General features: G+C 31.0%; 4 protein-coding genes and 1 pseudogene across 4 annotated transcripts; 3 read left to right on the top strand and 2 right to left on the bottom strand.

The window, feature by feature from the left end:
* Positions 1-816: 816 nt before the first annotated feature.
* On the bottom strand, positions 817-4,758 carry LOC148764417 (uncharacterized; annotated as a pseudogene).
* A 2,449-nt stretch (positions 4,759-7,207) lies between these two features.
* Positions 7,208-8,411, top strand: LOC18610879 (putative methyltransferase TCM_000331). The gene is made up of 3 exons (XM_088808682.1): positions 7,208-7,213; positions 7,410-7,654; positions 8,186-8,411. Exons 1-3 carry the CDS (start codon positions 7,208-7,210, stop codon positions 8,409-8,411), a joined length of 477 nt encoding a protein of 158 aa, XP_088664808.1.
* A 600-nt stretch (positions 8,412-9,011) lies between these two features.
* On the bottom strand, positions 9,012-11,147 carry LOC18610878 (S-adenosyl-methionine 4-1-methyl-2-pyrrolidinyl-3-oxobutanic acid methyltransferase-like). The gene is made up of 4 exons (XM_018124127.2): positions 10,995-11,147; positions 10,510-10,914; positions 10,158-10,412; positions 9,012-9,619 (listed from the first exon to the last, which is right to left on the bottom strand). Exons 1-4 carry the CDS (start codon positions 11,067-11,069, stop codon positions 9,263-9,265), a joined length of 1,092 nt encoding a protein of 363 aa, XP_017979616.2. The 5' UTR covers positions 11,070-11,147; the 3' UTR covers positions 9,012-9,262.
* A 5,870-nt stretch (positions 11,148-17,017) lies between these two features.
* LOC18610877 (uncharacterized) lies at positions 17,018-17,957 on the top strand. Its single transcript, XM_007046792.3, has 2 exons — positions 17,018-17,024; positions 17,611-17,957. Exons 1-2 carry the CDS (start codon positions 17,018-17,020, stop codon positions 17,955-17,957), a joined length of 354 nt encoding a protein of 117 aa, XP_007046854.3.
* A 246-nt stretch (positions 17,958-18,203) lies between these two features.
* LOC18610876 (TIM-barrel signal transduction protein) lies at positions 18,204-23,014 on the top strand. Its single transcript, XM_007046791.3, has 9 exons — positions 18,204-18,670; positions 18,914-19,567; positions 20,008-20,214; positions 20,511-20,726; positions 20,847-21,069; positions 21,368-21,615; positions 21,962-22,140; positions 22,232-22,485; positions 22,618-23,014. The coding sequence occupies exons 1-9, from the start codon at positions 18,551-18,553 to the stop codon at positions 22,767-22,769; spliced, it is 2,253 nt and encodes a 750-aa protein (XP_007046853.3). The 5' UTR covers positions 18,204-18,550; the 3' UTR covers positions 22,770-23,014.
* The last annotated feature ends 21 nt before the right edge of the window (positions 23,015-23,035 follow it).

Raw genomic sequence — 23,035 nt, 5'->3', positions numbered from 1 at the left:
CTGCCTTCCTCAATTCTTTGACATCGATTTCTCTTAGCAAACAAGATAAACGTGGTTGTGGAGTAGATTAATCATTCATTAGTCGAACCTACCCCCATCATCTTGTGGTGAAAAGCAGAGATTCCTCTGTACTCCCAGACACAGCTAAATATCAATCAAAAGGGTCAAATCAGTTGAATTATCCCAGACAAATGATGTTGTATTATAATATTTGGCATGCTTATAACATAATTTTCTACAAAAGTTGCGTACGAATCCACCACAAAAATATAGATGTTCCAAGCAATGGCGGAACTAACTAATTTTGGTTAGGGGTCAAAGACGAAAAAAATAAAAACTAAAAACTTTTAAAATTAATATATTGAATTTAACCAACGAATAAAAAATTCATAATAGATAATAATTTAACATACAAATAAAAAAACTAAAAAAACTTATAATAATTATATAAAAAAATTGTGTTCGACGATGTTTTTTAAATTCAAATTCATTAATTATTGACTTTATACTGAAAAGACTAGCAATGTCTTTCTCAATATAAACAACTAAATTATCTGCAAGAAATTCGTCATCCATTTTATTCTAGAGTCTTGTTTTTACAATTTTTATTGCTGAAAAGGCTCTCTCTGTAGTTACTATAGAAACCGAAAGAGTCAAAATAAAGTGAATTAATCTATCAATCAAGTGATAATTCTTTGACTTTTCTGTTTCTACTAATCTCTGACACAATTCAGAAAGTGTCTTAATATCTTCAAAACTTTGATGATGAGATATATTGAGCTCGTAATGCCTCAATTGTAATCTCAAAATAAGTCTTTATTGTTCTGTGAAATCCTGAGAATAAAAACTCTCTACTAACTTGCATATATTATCAATATTGAATGATTTGTAATTGTTATTAGGATCCAAAGCAGTGTTTAAAGTTAAAAGTTCCACAGCTTGCTCACTGAATTTTGAATTCAATTCTTATAACTGGGTATCTATCATCACTAAGAATATATCAACTCGATAATGATGCTCCACAGTTACATTTGGTTGATGAGATCGACCTCTGCCTAAGATATATCGTGCACCCATGTCAGGAATTTCTATCTCATGTTTTTGACAAAATTTTTTCACATTCTCAAGCAAATTAGACCACCCATAATCTCTCAACTTCTGAAAGAGTGATTTTGTAGTAAAAACAAGATGAATTACATTTACAATATCTTGATAGCGTAATTGTAATGCTTGGCAAAGAACATTAGTGATTCCCCTGATCTCATACGTCAAGTGTAATAAAAAAATAAATTCAAATGATGCTAATATTTTACTAGCAACAGAAGCATCACCTCTTTATGAATAACTGGCCCCTTCGTCAATAATACTTTCCACTACAGTGCAGGTTACATCAAACATTCTCATCAAGCTACAAATAGAATGAAAGTGTGAGCTCCATCGAGTATCTCCAGCTCTTTGTAGAGTTCCCACTTGATTTGCTCTTCTACTTGTTTCAAGTTCATCACTAGCAATCATGTTTGCAATGTCAATTGCTTGAGCAGCTTGTAATTGGCTATGTCTTTTGGAAGAAGCACTAACAATATTTACAATAGAAGTCAACTGTGTAAAAAATTCATGCACATGAACTACTTCTCTAGATGTTGCAACTAATGCTAATTGTAATCTATGAGCATAACAATGCACATAATATGCGTATGGACAATCGTTAAGTATCAAAGCTTGTAAACCATTCCATTCACCACGCATGTTATTAGCATCATCATATCCTTGACCTCGAATACTTTCAACTTGATGGTTATAACGAGAAAAAACAGACACTAACTCTTTCCTCAAAGTCATTGCATCGGTATCACTAACGTGTACAAAGATCAAAGAAACATTCTTGAACAAAACCATCACCATTAACAAATCTTAAAATAATAGTCATTTGTTCTTTTTTAGACTCATCTCAAGCTTCATCAATAATAATACAAAACTTAGCATTTTCCACTTCCTCTTTAATTGAATTTCTCACTATATTAGCCAAAATATGCAAAATCTCCTTTTGAACATCATTGGATGTGTACTTAGCAACCCGTGGAGTATTTTCCAAGACAAGCTTACGAACTTTGTCATTGAAGATCCTAAGAATTTCAGCATTTCAAAGAAATTTCCTCTATTTTTTGAGGATGGACTTTCATCATGACCTCTAAATGCACAAGCTTGAAAAGTTAACCATCTAACACAATCTATAGAAGCTTTGAGCCTAAGCCAATTATTCAAGATCTCTTCTGATGCTTGTCTTTTGATAAGCCTATCAATATGTTGGGATTTTTTCAATAAACCCTCACAAGATTTTATAGTAACATTATGTAAGGAATTTGGATTTTTCCCAACATGATTCAAAAGTGGACAATTTTCTCTATTATTTAGTTTCTTCCTATTGAGATGAGCCCTGCAGCCAATTGGGATTGGTTAAAGCTTGATTCCAATCATGCAACAACATCATTCATGTTGAATGATTAAAGGTTTTCCTTCATCAATAAGATATTAATTATAACAAGTTATAAGTCTAATTGGATGAAGTCCATGAGATTAATATGCCTTGCAAGGGAACTGTAATGGGTTGCAGTTATGAGATCCTTATGCATCAAAACATAATATCAAAATATTCCTGGTCAATGTATCATTGAGACTGGACATCAATGATACTTAAAGACTAGTACATTCTATGTTCTTTACTTGAGAAATAAGCAACTAATCTCATAGGTTGAAGTATAAAGATACTTGAAACTAGAATGTAAGTGCTTGCCTAGGAGAGCAAGTTCACTGAACATGACCCGTTATGAGAAATGCATTTGATATTTCACTCAAGTGTCTATGCAATACTTCTCATGTGTTAGTTGTATAAATACTCCCTAAACTTGAACACCAAGTTGTCTTATGTGTGAAGTGCTATGCTTTGATTTCATAACTACGGGTGCCTAACCAAGGATGCCTAAACAAGATGCTTTTGGATATAGCATGAAGCATGTGAAGGCAAATGAGTGGTCAAGATAGGAATCATCACTCCAAGTGATGCAGGGGACATATCCTCGCTGTCCTTGGTTGATATTAGCTTATTGAAGTCCTTGGCCAAGGTGACTTAAAGTTTATAAAAGGAGTTTCATAAGTCTTTATAAAGCTGATGATCAAACTTTAAGAACGAATATAGAGATCAATAAGAGTAGACACTACACCATGCTCTTATCATCTCCGGGATATATGATGAGGGAATGAATTACGCTGAAAGGTTGAGTCAAACCATCTTGACTCTTCTAACATTTGGGTGGCCATGATGGATTGCTAGATCCCAATCTTGGTGTATGAATTTTAGGTAGTTAGCTTGATTAATGATAAATTTAAAGTAGTTTAAATTTATCTAATTCTAAGTTTAACTTAAGAATTATATGTTGAGTTCATTGCCAACATGTTAAAAGCCTAATGGGTCACACACCTAAAATGAATGTTGAAAATAAAATGGGAGAGGTGATTAAGTTGGACTTAATCAAATTAAAAGTTATGAGCTTCACAAGCACTTGATTAAAATTGTTTAATTAAGTTGTGCCTAATTAACTAAATTGTTTAATTGAATCATTGGGCCTAATTAATTAAATTATTTAATTAAGTCATTGGGCCTAATTAATTAAATTAAACAATTAAATTATTAGGCCTAATTGATTGAATTTGTTTAATTAAGTCATTAGGCCTACTTGATTAAAATTGTTTAATTAAATTGTTGGGCTTAATTAATTAAATTATTTAATTAAGTTATTGAGCCTAATTGATTAAATTAAACAATTAAGTTAATTGAGCTTCTTAAAGACTTAATTAAATTATTTAATCAAATTATTGGATTAATTGGTAATTACAAAATAGTTTTGTAATTAGGGTTTAAAATTAATCCAAGGTATAAATACCTTGCTATAACCTCCAAACAAAGCAGTGGAGAACGGCTGAAAAAAAAAAGTAGTGAACGGCACATTAGAAATTCTTTTGTCTTACCATTCCTTAGGTGAAGAAAAATAGTTTTTCATTTCACTTCGTTTTTGTGTGTTCAGCCCCACAATTTTGTGTGGATTATGAATTTATGAAACTCATCTTTGCTAGCACATTGTCAAAGCTTAGCACTTCTAATCCTTACAAAAGGATTTTCTCGTTCATTGGTGTGGATCACCATTAGAGGCTGCATAAAGATTCCTTGGACAGCTTTGGTTTGCAACAACGGGGTTAAGGTGGTTGAGCTTTTTCGAATGCTGATTTGGTGGTTTAACAAAGGATTCATCAACCTTTGTTATTTAGGTAAAGTGATCTAATCATGTACTTTTATTTTTAATTTAATTCTGTACTCAATTTAGCATGAAAGAGATCCTAGGAGGATGAGACGTAAATTTAATTTTTTAAAATTTATTTTCACTGCGTTTTATTTACATTTGATGTATAATCAGCCCTCACCAAACACTTCCAACTTCTGAAACCCTTTTCAATAAATGCATTTGAACCTGGATGATTCGAGGTGTTCTTACCAAAAAAGTAGCATGGCAAACAAAATATAGCGTCCTTGTCACAAGAATACTCCAACCAAGAAGGATATAATTCAAACCAAGAAGCTTGAAAACGACGAGGATGATCATCATCTGATAAAGGATACGTCTTAAGAATGGGTTGACATGGCCCACGTTTGAGATAAGCACGATGAATTTTATCCCTTTGATAGGAAATTCTCATATCATTGGTCATAATCCAGGGTTAGGTTTTAAATGAAAAGTATCAATTTCTTCAAGATTGAGCCTTGGACGTTTTGATTCGCACTGCTTTAGTTCATGAGTTGAAGTATTAAGGTTTGGTGGCTTAAGTGTAGGAGAATCATTTGAGTGATCTACGTCTTTTCTTTTAAAAAATTTGTCAATTATTTTCAACTTACTCATATTTTAATCAAACCTAAAAAAAAAAAAAATAATGTAGTCAACATTCAATATTCTTACTCATTTATATTTAAACTTGAAAAATAAAACATAAAATTATAATGAATAAAATATAAATAATTCAATACGAAATATAGGATTTTACATAATTCTTAAATAATATAAATAGAAAGAAGAAAGTAAAAGAAAACTTACCTCTTCTTAATTTTACACAATGGTAGTGAGTGATCTCTATCTTTCCTTATCCAAACTCACAAGCTCATAAATCTCTTTTGAAGAATATGGTGTGTTTTAGTGGTAAGTTACGAACAAAGAGAAATATAAATAAAAAGACACAAAAGATAAGAGAAAAAGAAAAAGAAAAAGAGGTGTAGAGAAACTTAAATTAAGGTAAAGTTAAGTAAGTTTGTGAGGATGTTTGATTTTTTTATTTATATTAATTATTAGATAAAAATTTTATTTTGAGTGGCCCATTAATAATATATAATAAATAAAAATTTTTAAAACTTTTGGGGGGGGCCAATGATAAAATATATATATAAAAAATAAATATTTTTAAAAATTTTGAGGTTGCCACGGCCCCCCCATTGTTGGCTTACCCTCTGCCCTTGGTTCCAAGGATTGAGTTTCTTCCTTGTTCTTGCTTCTAGATACGGATACGAGTAGGGGCGGAGCTTGCTCATGGCCTTCCAAAATTTTAAAATTTTTTTAATAGCCCATTCAAAATAAATTTTTATTTAATAATTATTATAAATAAAAAATAACAAAATAGTTTCATATGCTTGACTCAATTTTAAAGTTTTTTTATTTTTTTAATTTATATTATTATTATTATTTATATTCTATTTATTCATATGTTATACATCTCAATATATTTTTTTTCACAAATTTATACCAAACATCAATCATATTTTTTTTATTATGTCATATGTGGATTTTATCTTCTACTTTTCATGTTCTTCTTTTTTTGTTATGTGGATTTTATTTTCTATGATTTTAATCTTTAAAAATAAATAAATTATTATGTAATTCTTAAATATAAGTTGCAGTATTGCATTGCTGTTTAAAATTTTATCAATATATTATTTTTTATTTAGAATAACCAATGTATCTTAATATGTATGTTGCAAACTTTAAATAACAAGAATATATATATATATATATATATATATATATATATATATAAATTGATAGAATGAAATAATTATATTTCTTTCAATATAATTTTATTTATTATATTTATTTTTAATGGCTCTCAAAATAATTTTTTGTTTAATAATTATTTTTATTCTTTATACTGTTTGATAAAATTAGAGTCATTATGGCTAGTATATTACTAATTAAACCCAACAAATAAATTCTAAACTAATATCTTAAACCTATCAAATTTATAAAAAAATAAAAGTGAGTCTACCAATTCAGACCCATTAAGTTTTAATATAAATTTAAGTCTATCATAATATATTACATCTTAGTAGTCCAACCTAATAGCTTATCAAAACATATTATATTTAAATAGTTCCATCCAATAACTCAATATGCTAATTGGCAATTTAAGAGGTAAATAGAAATTATGGCTAGTATATTACTAATTAAACCCAACAAATAAATTCTAAACTAATATGTTAAACCTATCAAATTTATAAAAAAATAAAAGTGAGTCTACTAATTCAAACCCATTAAGTTTTAATATAAATTTAAGTCTATCATAATATATTACATCTTAGTAGTCCAACCTAATAGCTTATCAAAACATATTATATTTAAATAATTTCATCCAATAACTCAATATATTAATTGGCAATTTAAGAGGCAAATAGAAAATAAGAAAAGAGTTATGACACACAAAATAAAGAAGTAATTCATTTAAGTTTGAAAAATTATTTTCTCTTCCATTATTGCGCGCAAAGAGTGAGAGAGACTCATTTTATAGTTTCATTCAGTTGTATATATAAATGACACCATCATTACTATTAATATGCATTTTTTGATATGTTCATTATCTTTTAAATTTTATTTAATTTTTTAGATGAATGATAATTGAGTTATATATAAAAAAAATTTTAACCGTTTAATATCTCTTTCTATTTGGCTCTCTTTTTGAAAATATTCTAACTTCGTCCCTGAATACGTGGACAAAAATATCTAGCAAACCTGTAAAAGTCCTTGATTTCTGATGTATTGTTATCTACTGTGTGCCAATAATAAGTTTCAATTCTTTAAATACGAGAAGAACCACGAGATTCCATTGGGAGCGCTGCATAATGGATGTTGGCGAAGCAAGTGCTGGTTGCATGAATAAGGGAGATAAAGAAATCAGCTGTGCCAATAATTCTAGCTGACAAGTCTCTTCCTTTCTTTAACATTTAGTACATTATTCTTTTCTAATGCCTTCATTTTTCCTTTACCTGCTTTAGACTTGATTTGTTGTATTTTTTCCCTCTTTGTTGGCTATAATTCTTTAAGAAAAAAGTGTTGTTGAAGACAAAGAGAATCCTAGAAGATACTATCAAAGACTTACTCTGCAACTTTTTTCCAACTCGTGTTAAAGTGGCAGACTTGGGCTGTTCATCAGGGCACAACACCTTCTTAACAGTCTCTGAAATCGATGGCGTTATTCATGAGATATGCCAACAAGCACAATTGAAATTACCTGAGTTTCAAGCGTTTCTAAATGATCTTCCAAAAAATGGCTTCCATGTCATTTTCAGGTCAATCTCTGTTTTTGTTTTAAAGAGAATTAAATGATCGGATCGTACAAGATAACTCTAGTGCACGATATACCTCCAATCCTTCATTGATCCTGGTGAAGCAGGATTGGATCCCAAATTTCCAATAGAACAATCGGAAAATAAATTTTGTTTTCAATGGAATTTCTCTTTTGACTCTACATGCTTGCCAACAACCGCATTTGAAATCACCCCAATTTGATTTCCAAATACGTCTTCAGGTTTCTTCCTGCTTTCCTTGAGAAGCTTAAGAGAGAAAAGGGAGATCTCTTAGGGCATTGTTCAATATTAGGAGTACCAGGTTCTTTCTATGGAAGGCTTTTTCTAAGCAGAGGTAGCAATTTTTAGAAAAAAAAAAAAAGATTTTGTGTTGGACAACGCATATTGTACCAAAATTGTGGAGGAGAAGTCATTAAAAGAAAAGGAAAATTGTGGAGGAGAATAAGAATTAATCGGAACCAGATAAATTACATGTTTAGGACCCAGAATTGATCCGATCTCTCAGTAATGCAGGGCCCATGATTTGGATTTTGACGACGACGTTAGCGACAATGATCTTGTGTTGGACAAGTATGAAACGGGGCAAAAGCTTGCAAATTGTGTAAGAGCTATTTCAGAACAGTTGCTTGCCAGTCATTTTGGAGATGCTATAATTGATAGGTTATTCGCAAGGTTAGCAACACATGCTTCCAACGATTTCAATTTGGTTACTATTGTCGTTTCAATGACAAAGAAGTAGACAGCAAATTTCACATGTTTCAGTTAAAAGTCCATCATCTATATTATATAATTGAGTTAGCTCTGTTGAACCTGTTGATCAAGGGCTGTTGTTCACCTTCTTCTCTTGTAGCTCGGAGCTTTCTTGTATTGATGCCTGAGGTCTACGAAAAGATTTTGGTTTTCTCAAAAAAATTTCGGGCTTCTCATGAATTGATAACTACAAGTCTATAAATCATAGAGAGCCAACCACTACCAATACATGCTAATTTAGGTAGAAATATAATTTGTACATCTTATTATAGACTACACCCCTATGAACAGACGTCTATGCCGTAATTGGGGTATTGATGTAGCTAGCATTGTTCCCATCGTTATCAACCCAAAATTAATAAACAAGTTGTTATGCTTAAAAACGTGATTAGGTGTCAGGATTTAAATAGAAGAGACTATATGTACCAACTGGCATATATAATTACCGAATTTTCATGAAATCAATGATTTATAGCAGCATCAAGGCCAGCTGATATGAAAATTGTGCTACTGTCCTCATCTGATCTTTCTCAGCGATTATTACTGGGGGTTTGATCATAGACAAACAAAATTAATAGGGAAGTAGGAATTGGCCTCTTGGAAATTAAGGATTGATATTTATTATTTATTAATTCATACATAAAGATGCTACGAATACAATACAAGGAATACTTTTACCCTGAAGCATCTAAAAGATCAAAGAAATAGTTTTACCCTGATACAACTAGAAGATCAAAGAAATAGTTTAACCTTGAATCACAATAAAGGCCATCATTTTATCATCAGAACAAGGGTTTTTCAGGGCAGTCACGGATGATTGATATAGAGAAATTTAGATGATTATCCTTTTATAAGGGAAATAATCACATTGACAAACTCAGTCTTCTCCTTGGACATGCGATTAGCAACGATATCTCTATACCTCCGGAACACCTCATCGATGATCGCTTCACCAAAGTGGCTGGCAAGCAATGGCTCAGCCACAGCCCTCATGCACTTTGCAACATTGTAGCCACCATCCTTGAATGCATCAGACAGGTCAAATTCATTCTGGTACGCATTCCAATTCACTTCAGTAACCTCCAAGCGATCGATCATGAAGGATCCTTCCTTCAGAACCTCAGATTTAACCTCAGCTGGAGATGGTGTATATTGAGGAATGTTGAAGGAGTTCAACTTCTCTTCTTCTATGAGTCCCTGCATTTGTTTATGATTTCATTTGTAAAGTGTCTGTTATATATCAATTTTATGCAAAATCTTTAACAGTAATTAATATTTTCTTTTGGAAAGAAATTTTTGCCATATTGATCAGTAATTAATCCAATATGAACAGTAAGCTGAAATTTCTGAATTGATTTCAACTTTATGAGGCAGTCAACTCTTAGTGCTGTAAAACAGTAAAAGAATTTCAGGTTAGTGGAATCTAATTTGTGTATTTATATATTCTCTAGATATCAGATCCAACAAACATGTATAGATAGCAATTGTCAACTACCCAAGCATCAAATAGGGACAGGCCTTCGTCATGTCAAATTTGAAATTAATATAAAAGATGATTCTTGAGGAATTTTATATATTTTCTTGTCGCTCTCTTATGTTTTAAAGGTTTCGTGTCTCTCTCGAACTTTTTAAAGTTTTCCTTTTAGTTTTTCAGTGATGAATGAGTGGATACGTATATATCTAGGAAAAGGACTCTTCCTACATGAGTGGGATTTATGTCCATGTAACTCTGTACCTCAAAGACCATATCATTGAGAGCCATGGCCAAGAGTTCCCAAATGTAACAACACTCTTTGCTTGAAGGGTCATCGCTTCTCCTCCCTAAAAATGTCAAAACCATACGCCCTCCCTCCACCAGTTCCTCTGATCTACACTTTAAAAACAACGAAAAATCTTGCTGGAATTGCTCGTAATATGCCTTAAGCACGTCTGGCGGGCTTGTGCTAGCCATGTAAATGTTGCCTTTATTACTTTCCAGCCCTTCAGGAACCTGAATGGAATATAATAGTTAACTCAGAAATTACAAACTTCATTCTGCTGCTACTATTTTTTTCATTAATAATTTCAGACATTTGCTAATACTAAACCTGAGAGAGCCACTGAAGACTGTAGGAAGAGTGTATAAAATGCAGACTATTATGTCTGAAAAGCCTGCCGTAGAAGGAACCAGGGACCCCAGTGAAAAAACATGGCCCGCTGCCACGTCCAAGTTGTTTCTTCAGCTTGTTTTGGAAGTTGGGCAAGGACTTGAAAATCGTGTTGAAGTCATTCCCTGGAAGGTCATTCAAAAACACTTGGTACTCGGGGGATTTTTGGCCTAGCTTTTGGCGAATACTGTCCACCTGTTTGATAAGTTCAGATACCACAAACAAGGTGTTTGGTCCTGAAGAACAACCCAAGTCTGCGATGACTATGCTTGCAGGGTATGTGCTGCAATAGAGCTTCGTCATGGCTTCCTCTGTGATTGGCTTCGTCATGGATATCACCTTTTGCTGTCCAAAGTTCAAGCCAAAAAAATCTTAGAAAAGTTTTTGGCAAATATTCTGATAAATATATCTGGAAATTTAATTACCTGAACCAGAGAGTTGTTTGCATAACTGGTTTCTCCAACTCCTCCTTTCATGTGAAGCACTTGAACAACTTCCATCTCGATCTCTATCTCTCTCTTACTACCTCACAAGCTCGATAATTGATGGTAAATTTGTGGGTACAATGAGACGTTTGCATGCCCTATTTATAGATGTTATTTGCCTCAGGTCGTCAGGTTTGGGCATTGTTTATTATTCCTTTTTTTTTAAAATAATTATTCCTTTCAACATTTCTCACATGAATTAAATCATCCACTTCGACCAATCAAAGGGGAGATCCTTTGTGGTTGCAACAGTCGACTATGCCTAGCAACAAGTCTACAGGGCCCTGTGCAACAACAACCACAGCAGAGGCGAAGGGCGGGAGGGAGGCTAAACCCACCGACAGCAGCTTTGTCGTGACATCAAAGCATTTGCAAACCTCGTTTCCAACGTTTTACACCTTTTAGAGAATTATACGAGAGGTCGAACTTGTCAAGCTAGCTTCACTTACGTCACCATGCATGTCCCGTCAGGGATGGAATTGGAAGATTTTAAAAAAATAGATTAAATAAAAAAATTAAATAATTTAAAAGAATTTTAATATAATTTAATTATTATTTATTTAAAAAATTAAATAAAATTTAAACAATATTAGACATAAAAAAATGTACATTAACAGTAATAATAGTGTCATTTATATATACGACTGCATGAGATTATAAAATGAGTCTTTCTCACTCTTTGCACGCACGAGTGAAAGTGAAAATAATTTTTTAAACTCAAATGAATTATCTTTTTATTTTGTACGTTTTAACTTTTTTTATTTTCTATTTACCTCTTAAATTACTAATTAATATATTAGGTTATTAGATTAAATTATTTAGATATAATATATTATGATATACTATTAAGTTGGACTGTTAAGATATAATATATTATGATAGACTTTGATTTATATTAAAACTTAATGGGTTTGGATTAATAGACTCACTTTTATTTTTTTTTTAATTTAATAAGCTTAACATATTAATTTAGAATTTATTTGTTAGGCTTAACTAGTAATATGCTAACTATAATGATTCTAATTTCATCAAACAGTTTGGAGAATAAAACTAATTATTAAATAAAAAATTATTTTGAAAACTATTAAAAATATATATAATAAATAAAATTGTATTAAAACTAATTATTAAATAAAAAATTATTTTGAAAGCTATTAAAAATATATATAATAAATAAAATTGTATTGAAATAAATACAATTATTTTATTCTATCAATTTGTATGTATATTCTTATTATTTAAAATTTACAACATACATGCTAAAATGAATTGGATATTCTAACTAAAAAATAATATATTGATGAAATTCTAAGTAACACTACAACACTGTAACTTATAGTTGAGAACTACATAATAATTATTTATTTTTAAAGATTAAAAGAATAAAAAATAAAATCCACATAGTAAAAAAAAAACCATAATAAGTAAAAGATAGAATTTACATATGATATAATAAAAATAAAAAAATGATTGATAGTTCATAAAATTATGTGAAAAAAATATATAAAAATTTATGACAGATGAATAAATAAAATAAAAATAATAACAATATAAATTAAAAAATTTAAAAAAAATTAAAACTGAGTAAGTATATAAAATTATTTTTTTATTTTTTATTTATTTTAATTATTAAATAAAAAATTATTTAAAAATTTATATAATATATAAAAAAATTTTAAACTTTGGGGGGGCCATGGCCCCCCATCCTATAAGGAGGCACCGCCTCTGTGTCCCATCCAAAAGGTGAAAAGAAATGCGCAAACCGAGGTCATCACCCTTCAAATCAGTATTTGCCTTTTCCCTCAGCATGAGGAACTTGGATAGTTGGATCTCTCTTTCATCACTCAGTTCCGAAGAAGATTATATTTAATTTCCTACCCATAATCTTTTCCCATTTTGCAACTAATTGTAATTAGATGCCCAAAATCCAGAAGTAACTAAAAACTAAACCCCTGTAAGTCAGAATGAAAGTCAATTCACGTGAATCCACAAGGCTGCTTATTCGAATTGGTGAAGTTAGAGAGATTTCAATAACCTAAGGTTGCTTGATTATGATTTGATAGAAGTTAATTTCCTCTTTATCACCCATACCTAAGAGCATTAATTAATTAAACTAATTGGTTTGTCAAAGAAACCAACCCACGTACACACACAAGCACCAACCGTACGTCCATATGCACGCATCATACTATTGAGGTCATTTAAGTGACGTATCATGCCCTTTCGCATTCACAAATTGCCTTCGCCAGTCTGTGTAGTTTGAACGTTGACAGCATCATCCATGAGTATAGCCTAGATATGCATAACATTAAGATAATTAAAAAAATTCAAAAGAAAAAAAATAAATAAATAAAGACAAAAGTCTAAGTCGTTGTTATTTAGATATTTTTGCGATTCGAATAATATTAAAAAGATATTTGACTAATCAAAGTGAGAAACATAATTAATTAAAAAGATATTTAACTATGATTATAAAGTTCCATCTATTTTCTAAATTTCAGTTGAATATATAAATTTTTCAGTAAATTCTATTAGAAAACCTCAACAAAATTTACCAAAAGTATTAAAAAAGTAATTAATTTCTGTTGAAGAAAGACTTTTATTTTGTAGTATATAATATAGTGATACTCTTGCTGGAACTATCTTGTTATCGTGATTATTATTTGGTTCAAGTTAATTTCATCTTATCACCCATGACCGACAAGCATTAAACTAAATTAATTGATTTTAAAGTTGCACCAACCACGCATGTGCGTATACACAGGTACACACGTCTATATGCATACATCATACTATTGAGGTCATTGAAGTGACGTGTCATTAGCTTTTGCATTATAAAATTACCTTCCATATATATTGGATGAATTTTGGCAGCATCCTCGTTGGTCCTTAATCTCTATAAATTAGTTATATATGCTAACTATTATAATAATTAAAAGAATTAAAGAAATAATAGAACCAAAAGTCTAAATCATTAACAAATAATGTCGACTCATATCTTGCTTCATCAAATAATGCGATTAAAGTGATTAAGAAAAAGATAATCATAATAATTTCTGAATAATTTAAATACGTCAAAAGGATCTGAGTTAATTATTACTATTTATTATCATTTGATCAATTATTGAGAGGGAAAAAAACAAGGACAACCCATTCTTGTACCAAAATCATGGAGGAGAAGCCTTCCAAAGAAAAAGAAAATTGTGGAGGAGAATAAGAATTAATGGGAACCAAAAAATTTGCAGGGTTAGGACCCAGCATTGATCCGATATGATCTTTCAATAATGCAGGGGCCATGATTGGTTCGTGTTTAGCGATGTGTCGTGGACATGTCTATCATTCGTATGGAGAACGGTGGTCCTTGGCCAGTGCTAGCTTTCGCCTATCGATGCGTCCACCTCTACAAAAGAGTTAATTGATTTATTTATTCAATGATGACTGTGTGCCATGTATATTAAAAAATGAGTAGGCCTTTTTTATTTTTTTATTTTGTTCAATGAATTGAATGGATGTTTATTAGAATTTAAAAATTTATATACAAAAGAGATGTCTATATACTATAGATTCAGATTGATGTAGAATAAGAGAATATAGATAAAAAATAATATTAAATTACAATTGATAAATATTAAATGAATCTATCTTATAAGCATTAAAAATTAGAAATTATTGTTTTCAAATATTTTTTACTAAAATAAATAAAAGTAAAAACGAAAAAAAAACCCTTCAAATGTCAAAAACAATGTAGTTTTGACATAAGGTGTAAAAAAATTAATTTAATTAAGAATGACAAATGTCAATCAATTGACCCAATCAATTATCTTACTTTTATATAATGAATTGAATGGATATTTATTGAAATTTAAACATTTAAGTATAAAAGAGATATCTATTTTCTATAGATTCAGGATAAAAAATAATATTAAATTGTAACTGATAAATATTAAATGAATTTATCTTCTAAGTATTAAAAGTTAGAAATTATTAAAAGTAAAAAAGAAAAAAAATCCTTCAAATGTAAAAAACAATGTAGTTTTGACATAAGGTGTAAAAAAATTAATTTAATTAAGAATGACAAATGTCAATCAATTTACCCAATCAATTATCCTACTTTTATATAATGAATTGGATGGATATTTATTAAAATTTAAACATTTAAGTATAAAAGATATATCTATTTACTATAGATTCAGGTTCATGTAGAATAAAAAAATATAAATAAAAAATAATATTAAATTATAATTGATAAATATTAAATGAATCTATTTTTTAAGTATTAAAAGTTAAAAATTATTTTTTTAAGTTTTTTTATTAAAATAAATAAAAGTAAAAAAAAAAAACCTTTCAAATGTCAAAAACAACTTATTTTTGACATAAGGTGTAAAAAAAATTAATTCAATAGAAAATGAAAAGTCAAAAAAATAAAAAAGAGTTTTAATTTATTATTATTTGATCAATTATTGAGAGGGAAAAAAACAAGGACAACCCATTCTTGTACCAAAATTGTGGAGGAGAAGCCTTTCAAAGAAAAAGACAATTGTGGAGGAGAATAAGAATTAATGGGAACCAGAAAATTTACAGGGTTAGGACCCAGCATTGATCCGATATGATCTTTCAATAATGTAGGGGCCATGATTGGTTCGTGTTTAGCGATGTGTCATGGACATGTCTATCATTCGTATGGAGAACGGTGGTCCTTGGCCAGTGCTGGCTTTCGCCTATCGGTGTGTTTACCTCTACAAAAGAGTTAATTGATTTATTTATTTAATGATGACTGTGTGCCATGTATATTGAAAAATGAGTAGGCCTTTTTTACTTTTTTATTTTGTTCAATGAATTGAATGGATGTTTATTAGAATTTAAAAATTTATATACAAAAGAGATGTTTATATACTATAGATTCAGATTGATGCAGAATAAGAAAATATAGACAAAAAATAATATTAAATTACAATTGATAAATATTAAATGAATCTATCTTATAAGCATTAAAAATTAAAAATTATTGTTTTCAAATATTTTTTACTAAAATAAATAAAAGAAAAAAAGAAAAAAAAACCCTTCAAATGTAAAAAACAATGTAGTTTTGACATAAGGTGTAAAAAAATTAATTTAATTAAAAATGACAAATGTCAATCAATTGACCCAATCAATTATCTTACTTTTATATAATGAATTGAATGGATATTTATTGAAATTTAAACATTTAAGTATAAAAGAGATATCTATTTACTATAAATTCAGGATAAAAAAATATTAAATTGTAACTGATAAATATTAAATGAATTTATCTTCTAGGTATTAAAAGTTAGAAATTATTAAAAGTAAAAAAGAAAAAAAATCTTTCAAATGTAAAAAAAAATGTAGTTTTAACATAAAGTGTAAAAAAATTAATTTAATTAAGAATGACAAATGTCAATCAATTAACTCAATCAATTATCCTACTTTTATATAATGAATTGGATGGATATTTATTGAAATTTAAACATTTAAGTATAAAAGAGATATCTATTTACTATAGATTCAGATTCATGTAAAATAAGAAAATATAAATAAAAAATAATATTAAATTATAATTGATAAATATTAAATGAATCTATCTTTTAAGTATTAAAAGTTAGAAATTATTGTTTTAAAGTTTTTTTATTAAAATAAATAAAAGTAAAAAAAAAACCCTTCAAATGTCAAAAGAACTTATTTTTGACATAAGGTGTAAAAAAAATTAATTCAATAGAAAACGAAAAATCAAAAAAATAAAAAAGAGTTCTAATTTATTATTATTTGATCAATTATTGAGAGGGGAAAAAACAAGGACAACCCATTCTTGTACCAAAATCGTGGAGGAGAAGCCTTTCAAAGAAAAAGAAAATTGTGGAGGAGAATAAGAATTAATGGGAACTAGAAAATTTACAAGGTTAGGACCCAATATTGATCCGATATGATCTTTCAACAATGCAAGGGCCATGACTGGTTCGTGTTTAGCGATGTGTCATGTTCTTTTTTTTATGTTACATAGATTTTATTTTTTTATGATTTTAATCTTTAAAAATTAATAAATTATTATATAATTTTCAAATATAAGTTGTAGTATTACATTATTATTTAAAATTTAATCGATGTATCAGTTTTTTATTAATCTTGATTATGTAAGAGAAAATTAACTTAAGTATATTTTTTTATGTGCTTTACATTTTATATTTAATTGAAATAAAATTATCTTAAATGTATAGTATTTAAATAATATTGGTTATATAAGAAGAAATTATTAATCTTATATATTATTTTTAACTATTTATATTTTACAAATTATAACTTTATATTTAGTTTCATAGTTCTATCATTAATATTTTTATTGTTGATTGAATTTAACATATTAATTTTTTAAAATTTTTAATTCTTATTCTTTTGTGTTTGGTCCCTCTAATAAAATTTGGTTAGCTCTGCCCTTGTACAAGATAAAACACAATGTTAGCATATTCCTCTTGCTTTTCTTCCCTTCCATTCACCAATATCAGTCATATCCATGACAATTTTTCTCAGATTTAATCATCTGCAGTTGTCGATAAGATCGAGCTTGATGCTGCTAAGGGAACAATAACAGTAACAGGCGATGCTGACCCGTATGAACTCATAGTCCGCAAGAGAAAAGCAGGAGAACTTGTTGAACGGGTTAGCGTTGGGCCACCTCCGAAACAGAAACAGCCAACGAAGCCCGAAGAGAAGAAGCCCGAGCCGAAGAAAGATGATAAGAAGCCTGACCCGAAGAAAGATGGTAAGAAGCCTGAGACCTGTCCTGTTTGCCAGCAAATGTCCGTTGTCTATATGGACCGCTATGCTGAGCCCAACATGGCATGCTCCATTACGCAATCATTGATGTTTAACCCGTTTGACATTTGTATATAAGCTTTTCTTCTACATGGTTTATATTTGATCATACACTATCAAATATTCAAATATTGTCATCTCGTTAAAAGATTGAAAATTTATTAAAAAGTTTATATATTGATATTGTATCAAATATAAATCCTGTTCTGTTTCAATTTGAACCCAAATTTTTTTTAGTTATGTAAGTAGCCAAAGTTTTAGTAGATTTAATATGAAGAAGAACCATGTGGCTGTGGTGTCATTTATGTACATTTTATTATTGTTTATGCAATGTATCGATTATCAAATCAACCGTTATCTTATTATAAATTCCACTTCTTCAACTCTTTCCATTCTTTATCCAGAATATTCATCAGAAGCAATCTGAGCAAACAATAAAAAATTGGTTAGTGTTAAAGGAAAAAAAAAAAAAGAAAATGATATGGAGAAGTGCTTACGTTATGCCAGGAAACAGTCGGTCTCCACCAACAACCAAACTGGCAACACTTTGGAAACCGACCTTTGAACAACACTAACTCGAAGAGGTTGCTTTATCTGGAAGAATTCTAAGACAAAGCTCAACTCATTCCAAACTCAGGATACGGGCTAACTGAGTCCGGGGTTCCAGGGAAATGGGCAGTGCCAAAGTTTTCTGTGTTGGAACGGCTGATACTAAGCTTGACGAGCTCCGTTTCCTGTCCGAGTCAGTTCGATCCTCTCTCAATGGTTCCTCCAACAGCTCTTCCTCCAAGGTACTTCCTACTTATGCCAAATTCGATTGGTTTCGAATTGATAGTGTTTTTAATTTGATTTTACAATGATATGGAAATGTTGGTTTTTTTTTTTTTTTTAGATTTTTAGCATTTTCTTTGGTTTTAATTTTAGTTTAAGAATTTTGCCAATGTTGGTATTTTCTTATTTGTCTGATTTTTCTGTTTTGATGGAAACAAGGAAAATCAAATTGGGTTACTCTTTTTCACTAATGGAAATGACAGGTAGAAGTTGTGATAGTTGATGTCTCTGTTGGTCAAAAGGAAATCGAGAGTTTAAATGATTTCAAGTTTGTGTCAAGAAAGGAGATTCTTTTGTGCTATTCTGAATCAGTTGGAGAAAACCCAATGCTTCCAGATGATAGAGGTAAAGCTGTTGGTGTTATGAGTAAAGCACTTGAACATTTTATTAAGAAAGTTCAGGCTGATGGTGTTCTTGCTGGAGCTATTGGCCTTGGAGGCAGTGGAGGCACATCTTTGCTATCACCTGGTTTCAGATCGCTTCCTGTTGGTGTGCCAAAGATCATTGTATCAACTGTAGCTAGCGGTCAAACTGAACCTTATGTTGGAACATCGGATTTGATATTGTTTCCATCAGTTGTGGATATCTGTGGGATTAATAGTGTTAGTAGAGCTGTGTTATCAAATGCTGGAGCTGCTTTGGCTGGAATGGCGATAGGAAGGCTTGAGAGGTTGCAAGACTCTTGTAGCAAAGGAAAAAAATGTACAGTTGGTATAACCATGTTTGGGGTCACAACTCCATGTGTTAATGCTGTGAAAGAAAGATTGCAAAAGGAAGGTTATGAAACCCTTATTTTCCATGCCACTGGGATAGGGGGCAAGGCTATGGAATCGCTGGTTAGAGAAGGATATATACAGGTATGTTTCTCGATCATTTATTTTCTTCTAAACCTCTTCACTGAAATGGGAATTCTTTTACTTATGGTGAATGAATTTTTTGCATTTTGTTGGTGATTTATCTTTTTGTGAGAAACTTTCCAGTCATTATTAAGTTTCAACTTTTTCATTTTCTATGACTTTGCTACAAGCAAAATGGAGCCTTGATTGTGGTAAAACTATTTATGTTTAAAGTTAAGGAGAAATGGGCAAAGCGCCAGCATTGTTGGAAGTTACCATATTCTGACCCCCCTATGTTAGTATTGAAGCTGGATGCTTATGCTTACTCAAGCTTTGGTGCTGCAACATATTTGATTTCATAACCTTTGAATGTTTTTAAATTTGTGTGCTGTCTATGATGGTTTGCTTGTTCTTTATTATTCATTCTTCAAGTTCAGATTTTTCCATTTCGTGTTACACAGGGAGTTTTGGACATTACAACTACAGAGGTTGCAGATTATGTAGTTGGAGGTGTGATGGCTTGTGACAGTTCTCGTTTTGATGTTATTATAGAGAAGAAAATCCCTTTGGTCCTCAGTGTGGGAGCCTTAGATATGGTGAACTTTGGACCTAAAGATACCATACCCTCAAATTTTCAGCAAAGAAAGATTCATGTCCACAATGCCCAGGTGATAAGTCCATATACCTCTGTTTTTCTTCATTGCCTTCTTGATATTGTATCATTGTTATGGTAGAAAAAATATTATATCACTCTATCATACTTTCATTTTTGCAATTAGATGGTTAATTGGGTTTTTTTTTTATATATTTTTTACCAAAATAGCATATCAAAATAACAAATCAGGTCAATCTTTTCTCTGTCTCACTGCTCAACAATTGGAGAGATAGGTCAAATTAATCTGGATTATACCATGTTTACTTTTGTCTAATGTGTCTTCTATGTATTAATGATGGGTGATTGAAGGTATCACTCATGCGAACCACAGCAGACGAGAACAAAAAATTTGCTGGCTTTATAGCAGATAAACTGAACAAGTCTTCGTCAAAGATCTGTGTGTGCCTGCCACAAAAGGGTGTTTCAGCATTGGATGCATCAGGGAAGCCCTTCTATGATCCTGAGGCTACTGGTACCCTTTTAAACGAACTGAAGAGACATATTCAGATAAATGAAGATCGGCAGGTACCAATAATGTTTATTAAATAATGTGCACCTTAATTTTCTACTTTATTTGTGTTCATCATATCATGCATGTTACATTCCAATTTTCCTTATGAAATTGAAAATTATGTGTTCTAATAGGTAAAGATGTATCCTTACCATATCAATGACCCTGAGTTTGTGGATGCATTGGTTGACTCATTTATAGAGATCTGTTCAAAGAGTCCTACAGATTCTAGTCTTCCCCAGGTTGCTTCTTGTGAGTCCAGCCAGGACCTTCAAAAGGATCATGACTACAATATGAACTCTTTGAGCTCTGGGACCATTACCTATAGCCCAAGCAACTTCCCTGATGCAAGACCAGGTTGAATTATTCTCAAGGAAGCCTTGTTTTTTTTTGTACAAAGTATCGATGATAATTATTGTGGTTGTAAGGGTGAAAAAGATCAGAACACCTACAAAATTATACCCCTGCATATGTTTTGACATGTATAACAGCTCATTAGTTCAAAGGTTACAAGCTTGTGTAGGAATGTGCTAATTATGAAATTAATAGTTACTCCTTCTGACTACTGTTAATGCCTGCTGATCAAGTAGCTAGATTATAGATGTTTCTTAGCGTCAATGTGGATGAAAACTAACTGGTAACAATTTTGTGACAGAAACTTTACAAAGAACTCAGGGAATATTGCAGCAACTCAGAGATCAAATATCTAAAGGACTGCCTATAGTAGGAGCTGGTGCAGGGACTGGAATATCTGCAAAATTTGAGGAGGCTGGTGGTGTTGATCTTATAGTTTTGTACAATTCAGGACGCTTTCGTATGGCAGGAAGGGGTTCTTTGGCCGGCCTATTGCCCTTTGCTGATGCAAATGCCATAGTCCTTGAGATGGCGAATGAAGTACTGCCAGTAAGTTTGAAATGCTTGCTTGCCTCATCAATTATCATCTACACTGGCGTAAATCTTTTATTTTTAATTACTCTTAACTTTTATTACAAAATTTATTTCTTCAGTTGAAAAAGGAAAATGACCAACTTTTTTTTTTGGTACCATCTTTGTTGACCTTGTCACCTTCTTTTTTATTTTCTTAAATTATACTATGATTCATGCATCAACTGCCAATTTAGAGGATAACAAGACCCTATGATCTTATTTGTAAATATTTAACTTTGAAAACTTCCCCACTCAACTTCCCTGCTTTTCAGCAACACCTTGTGAAGATTTCTTTTTGACACAAAGCTCCAAATATACATAGGTGGTGAAGGCAGTACCAGTTCTTGCTGGAGTGTGTGGAACTGATCCTTTTCGCCGAATGGATTACTTCCTGAAGCAATTGGAATCAATTGGATTCTCTGGAGTACAAAATTTTCCAACCGTGGGATTATTTGATGGTAACTTTAGACAAAATCTGGAAGAGACCGGAATGGGATATGGGTATGCTACTATGCCTCAAACAATGCATTTCACTCTTACTATAGCTATGTTGTAGTTTCCTTATATGATGCTTTACATTCATACTGTCCAGGTTGGAGGTTCAGATGATTGAAAAAGCACATAAAATGGGTTTCTTGACAACTCCTTACGCTTTCAACACTAATGAAGCTGTGGAAATGGCAAAAGCTGGTGCTGATATAATAGTGGCCCATATGGGACTCACCACATCTGGTTCTATAGGTGCCAAGACAGCTGTCTCAATCGAGGAAAGTGTAGTTTGTGTTCAAGCTATCGCTGATGCTGCTCATAGCATCAATCCTAATGTCATTGTGCTCTGTCATGGAGGTACAGTTGAGCACCTTTTTGTTCTTTATAATTAAGTTATGATGATTCTCTATTGTAGTTAATTTTCTATTTTGACATGCTGTTGGTTCCTTAAATTACTCTCACTAACGAAGAATCTGGTGCATTTTGCAGGTCCAATCTCTGGTCCTCTGGAAGCTGAATTCATATTGAAAAGAACCAAGGGAGTTAATGGGTTTTATGGTGCATCGAGCATGGAGAGGCTACCAGTTGAACAAGCTATAACAAGTACCGTTCAGCAATACAAATCAATATCAATCAAGTGAACTTGAATATCAGTTCCTAATCGAGCCAGATTCTTTTCCTAGCGTATTTTTTTCTTACAACTCATGGCTGTGATTAAATAAAAATAGGTCAAGTAATGTGTGAGAATAATCCCGAGTTGTCCATGTATAATGTTGTCAAATTAACGTTTGATTGTTCATATACTTGGTAAATGGGAAGAACTGAGGCTGTGAGGCATGTGCAAGTTTTATCAAATAATGCTAATTGACATGACAGGTTTTTGTTTTGGTTGGCTATTGTTTATTAA

The sequence above is a fragment of the Theobroma cacao genome, chromosome 1, assembly GCF_053813885.1.
Source record: "Theobroma cacao isolate CCN51 chromosome 1, ASM5381388v1, whole genome shotgun sequence".
Lineage (NCBI taxonomy): Eukaryota > Viridiplantae > Streptophyta > Magnoliopsida > Malvales > Malvaceae > Theobroma > Theobroma cacao.
This window is presented reverse-complemented; position numbering and strand designations above follow the sequence as displayed.

What these genes read in the sequence shown, in the direction of transcription:
- LOC18610879 (XM_088808682.1), top strand. An exon ending in GGCTTCCATGTCATTTTCAG is followed by an intron (nt 7,655 to 8,185) that starts GTCAATCTCTGT and finishes TCAGTAATGCAG; the next exon opens with GGCCCATGATTTGGATTTTG.
- LOC18610878 (XM_018124127.2), bottom strand. Translation starts at nt 11,069, where the DNA reads ATGGAAGTTGTTCAAGTGCTTCACATGAAAGGAGGAGTTGGAGAAACC. An exon ending in GTCTTCAGTGGCTCTCTCAG is followed by an intron (nt 10,413 to 10,509) that starts GTTTAGTATTAG and finishes TATTCCATTCAG; the next exon opens with GTTCCTGAAGGGCTGGAAAG. An exon ending in TCAATGATATGGTCTTTGAG is followed by an intron (nt 9,620 to 10,157) that starts GTACAGAGTTAC and finishes AAACAAATGCAG; the next exon opens with GGACTCATAGAAGAAGAGAA.
- LOC18610876 (XM_007046791.3), top strand. Translation starts at nt 18,551, where the DNA reads ATGGGCAGTGCCAAAGTTTTCTGTGTTGGAACGGCTGATACTAAGCTT. An exon ending in CTTCCCTGATGCAAGACCAG is followed by an intron (nt 21,070 to 21,367) that starts GTTGAATTATTC and finishes ATTTTGTGACAG; the next exon opens with AAACTTTACAAAGAACTCAG. An exon ending in GAGACCGGAATGGGATATGG is followed by an intron (nt 22,141 to 22,231) that starts GTATGCTACTAT and finishes CATACTGTCCAG; the next exon opens with GTTGGAGGTTCAGATGATTG.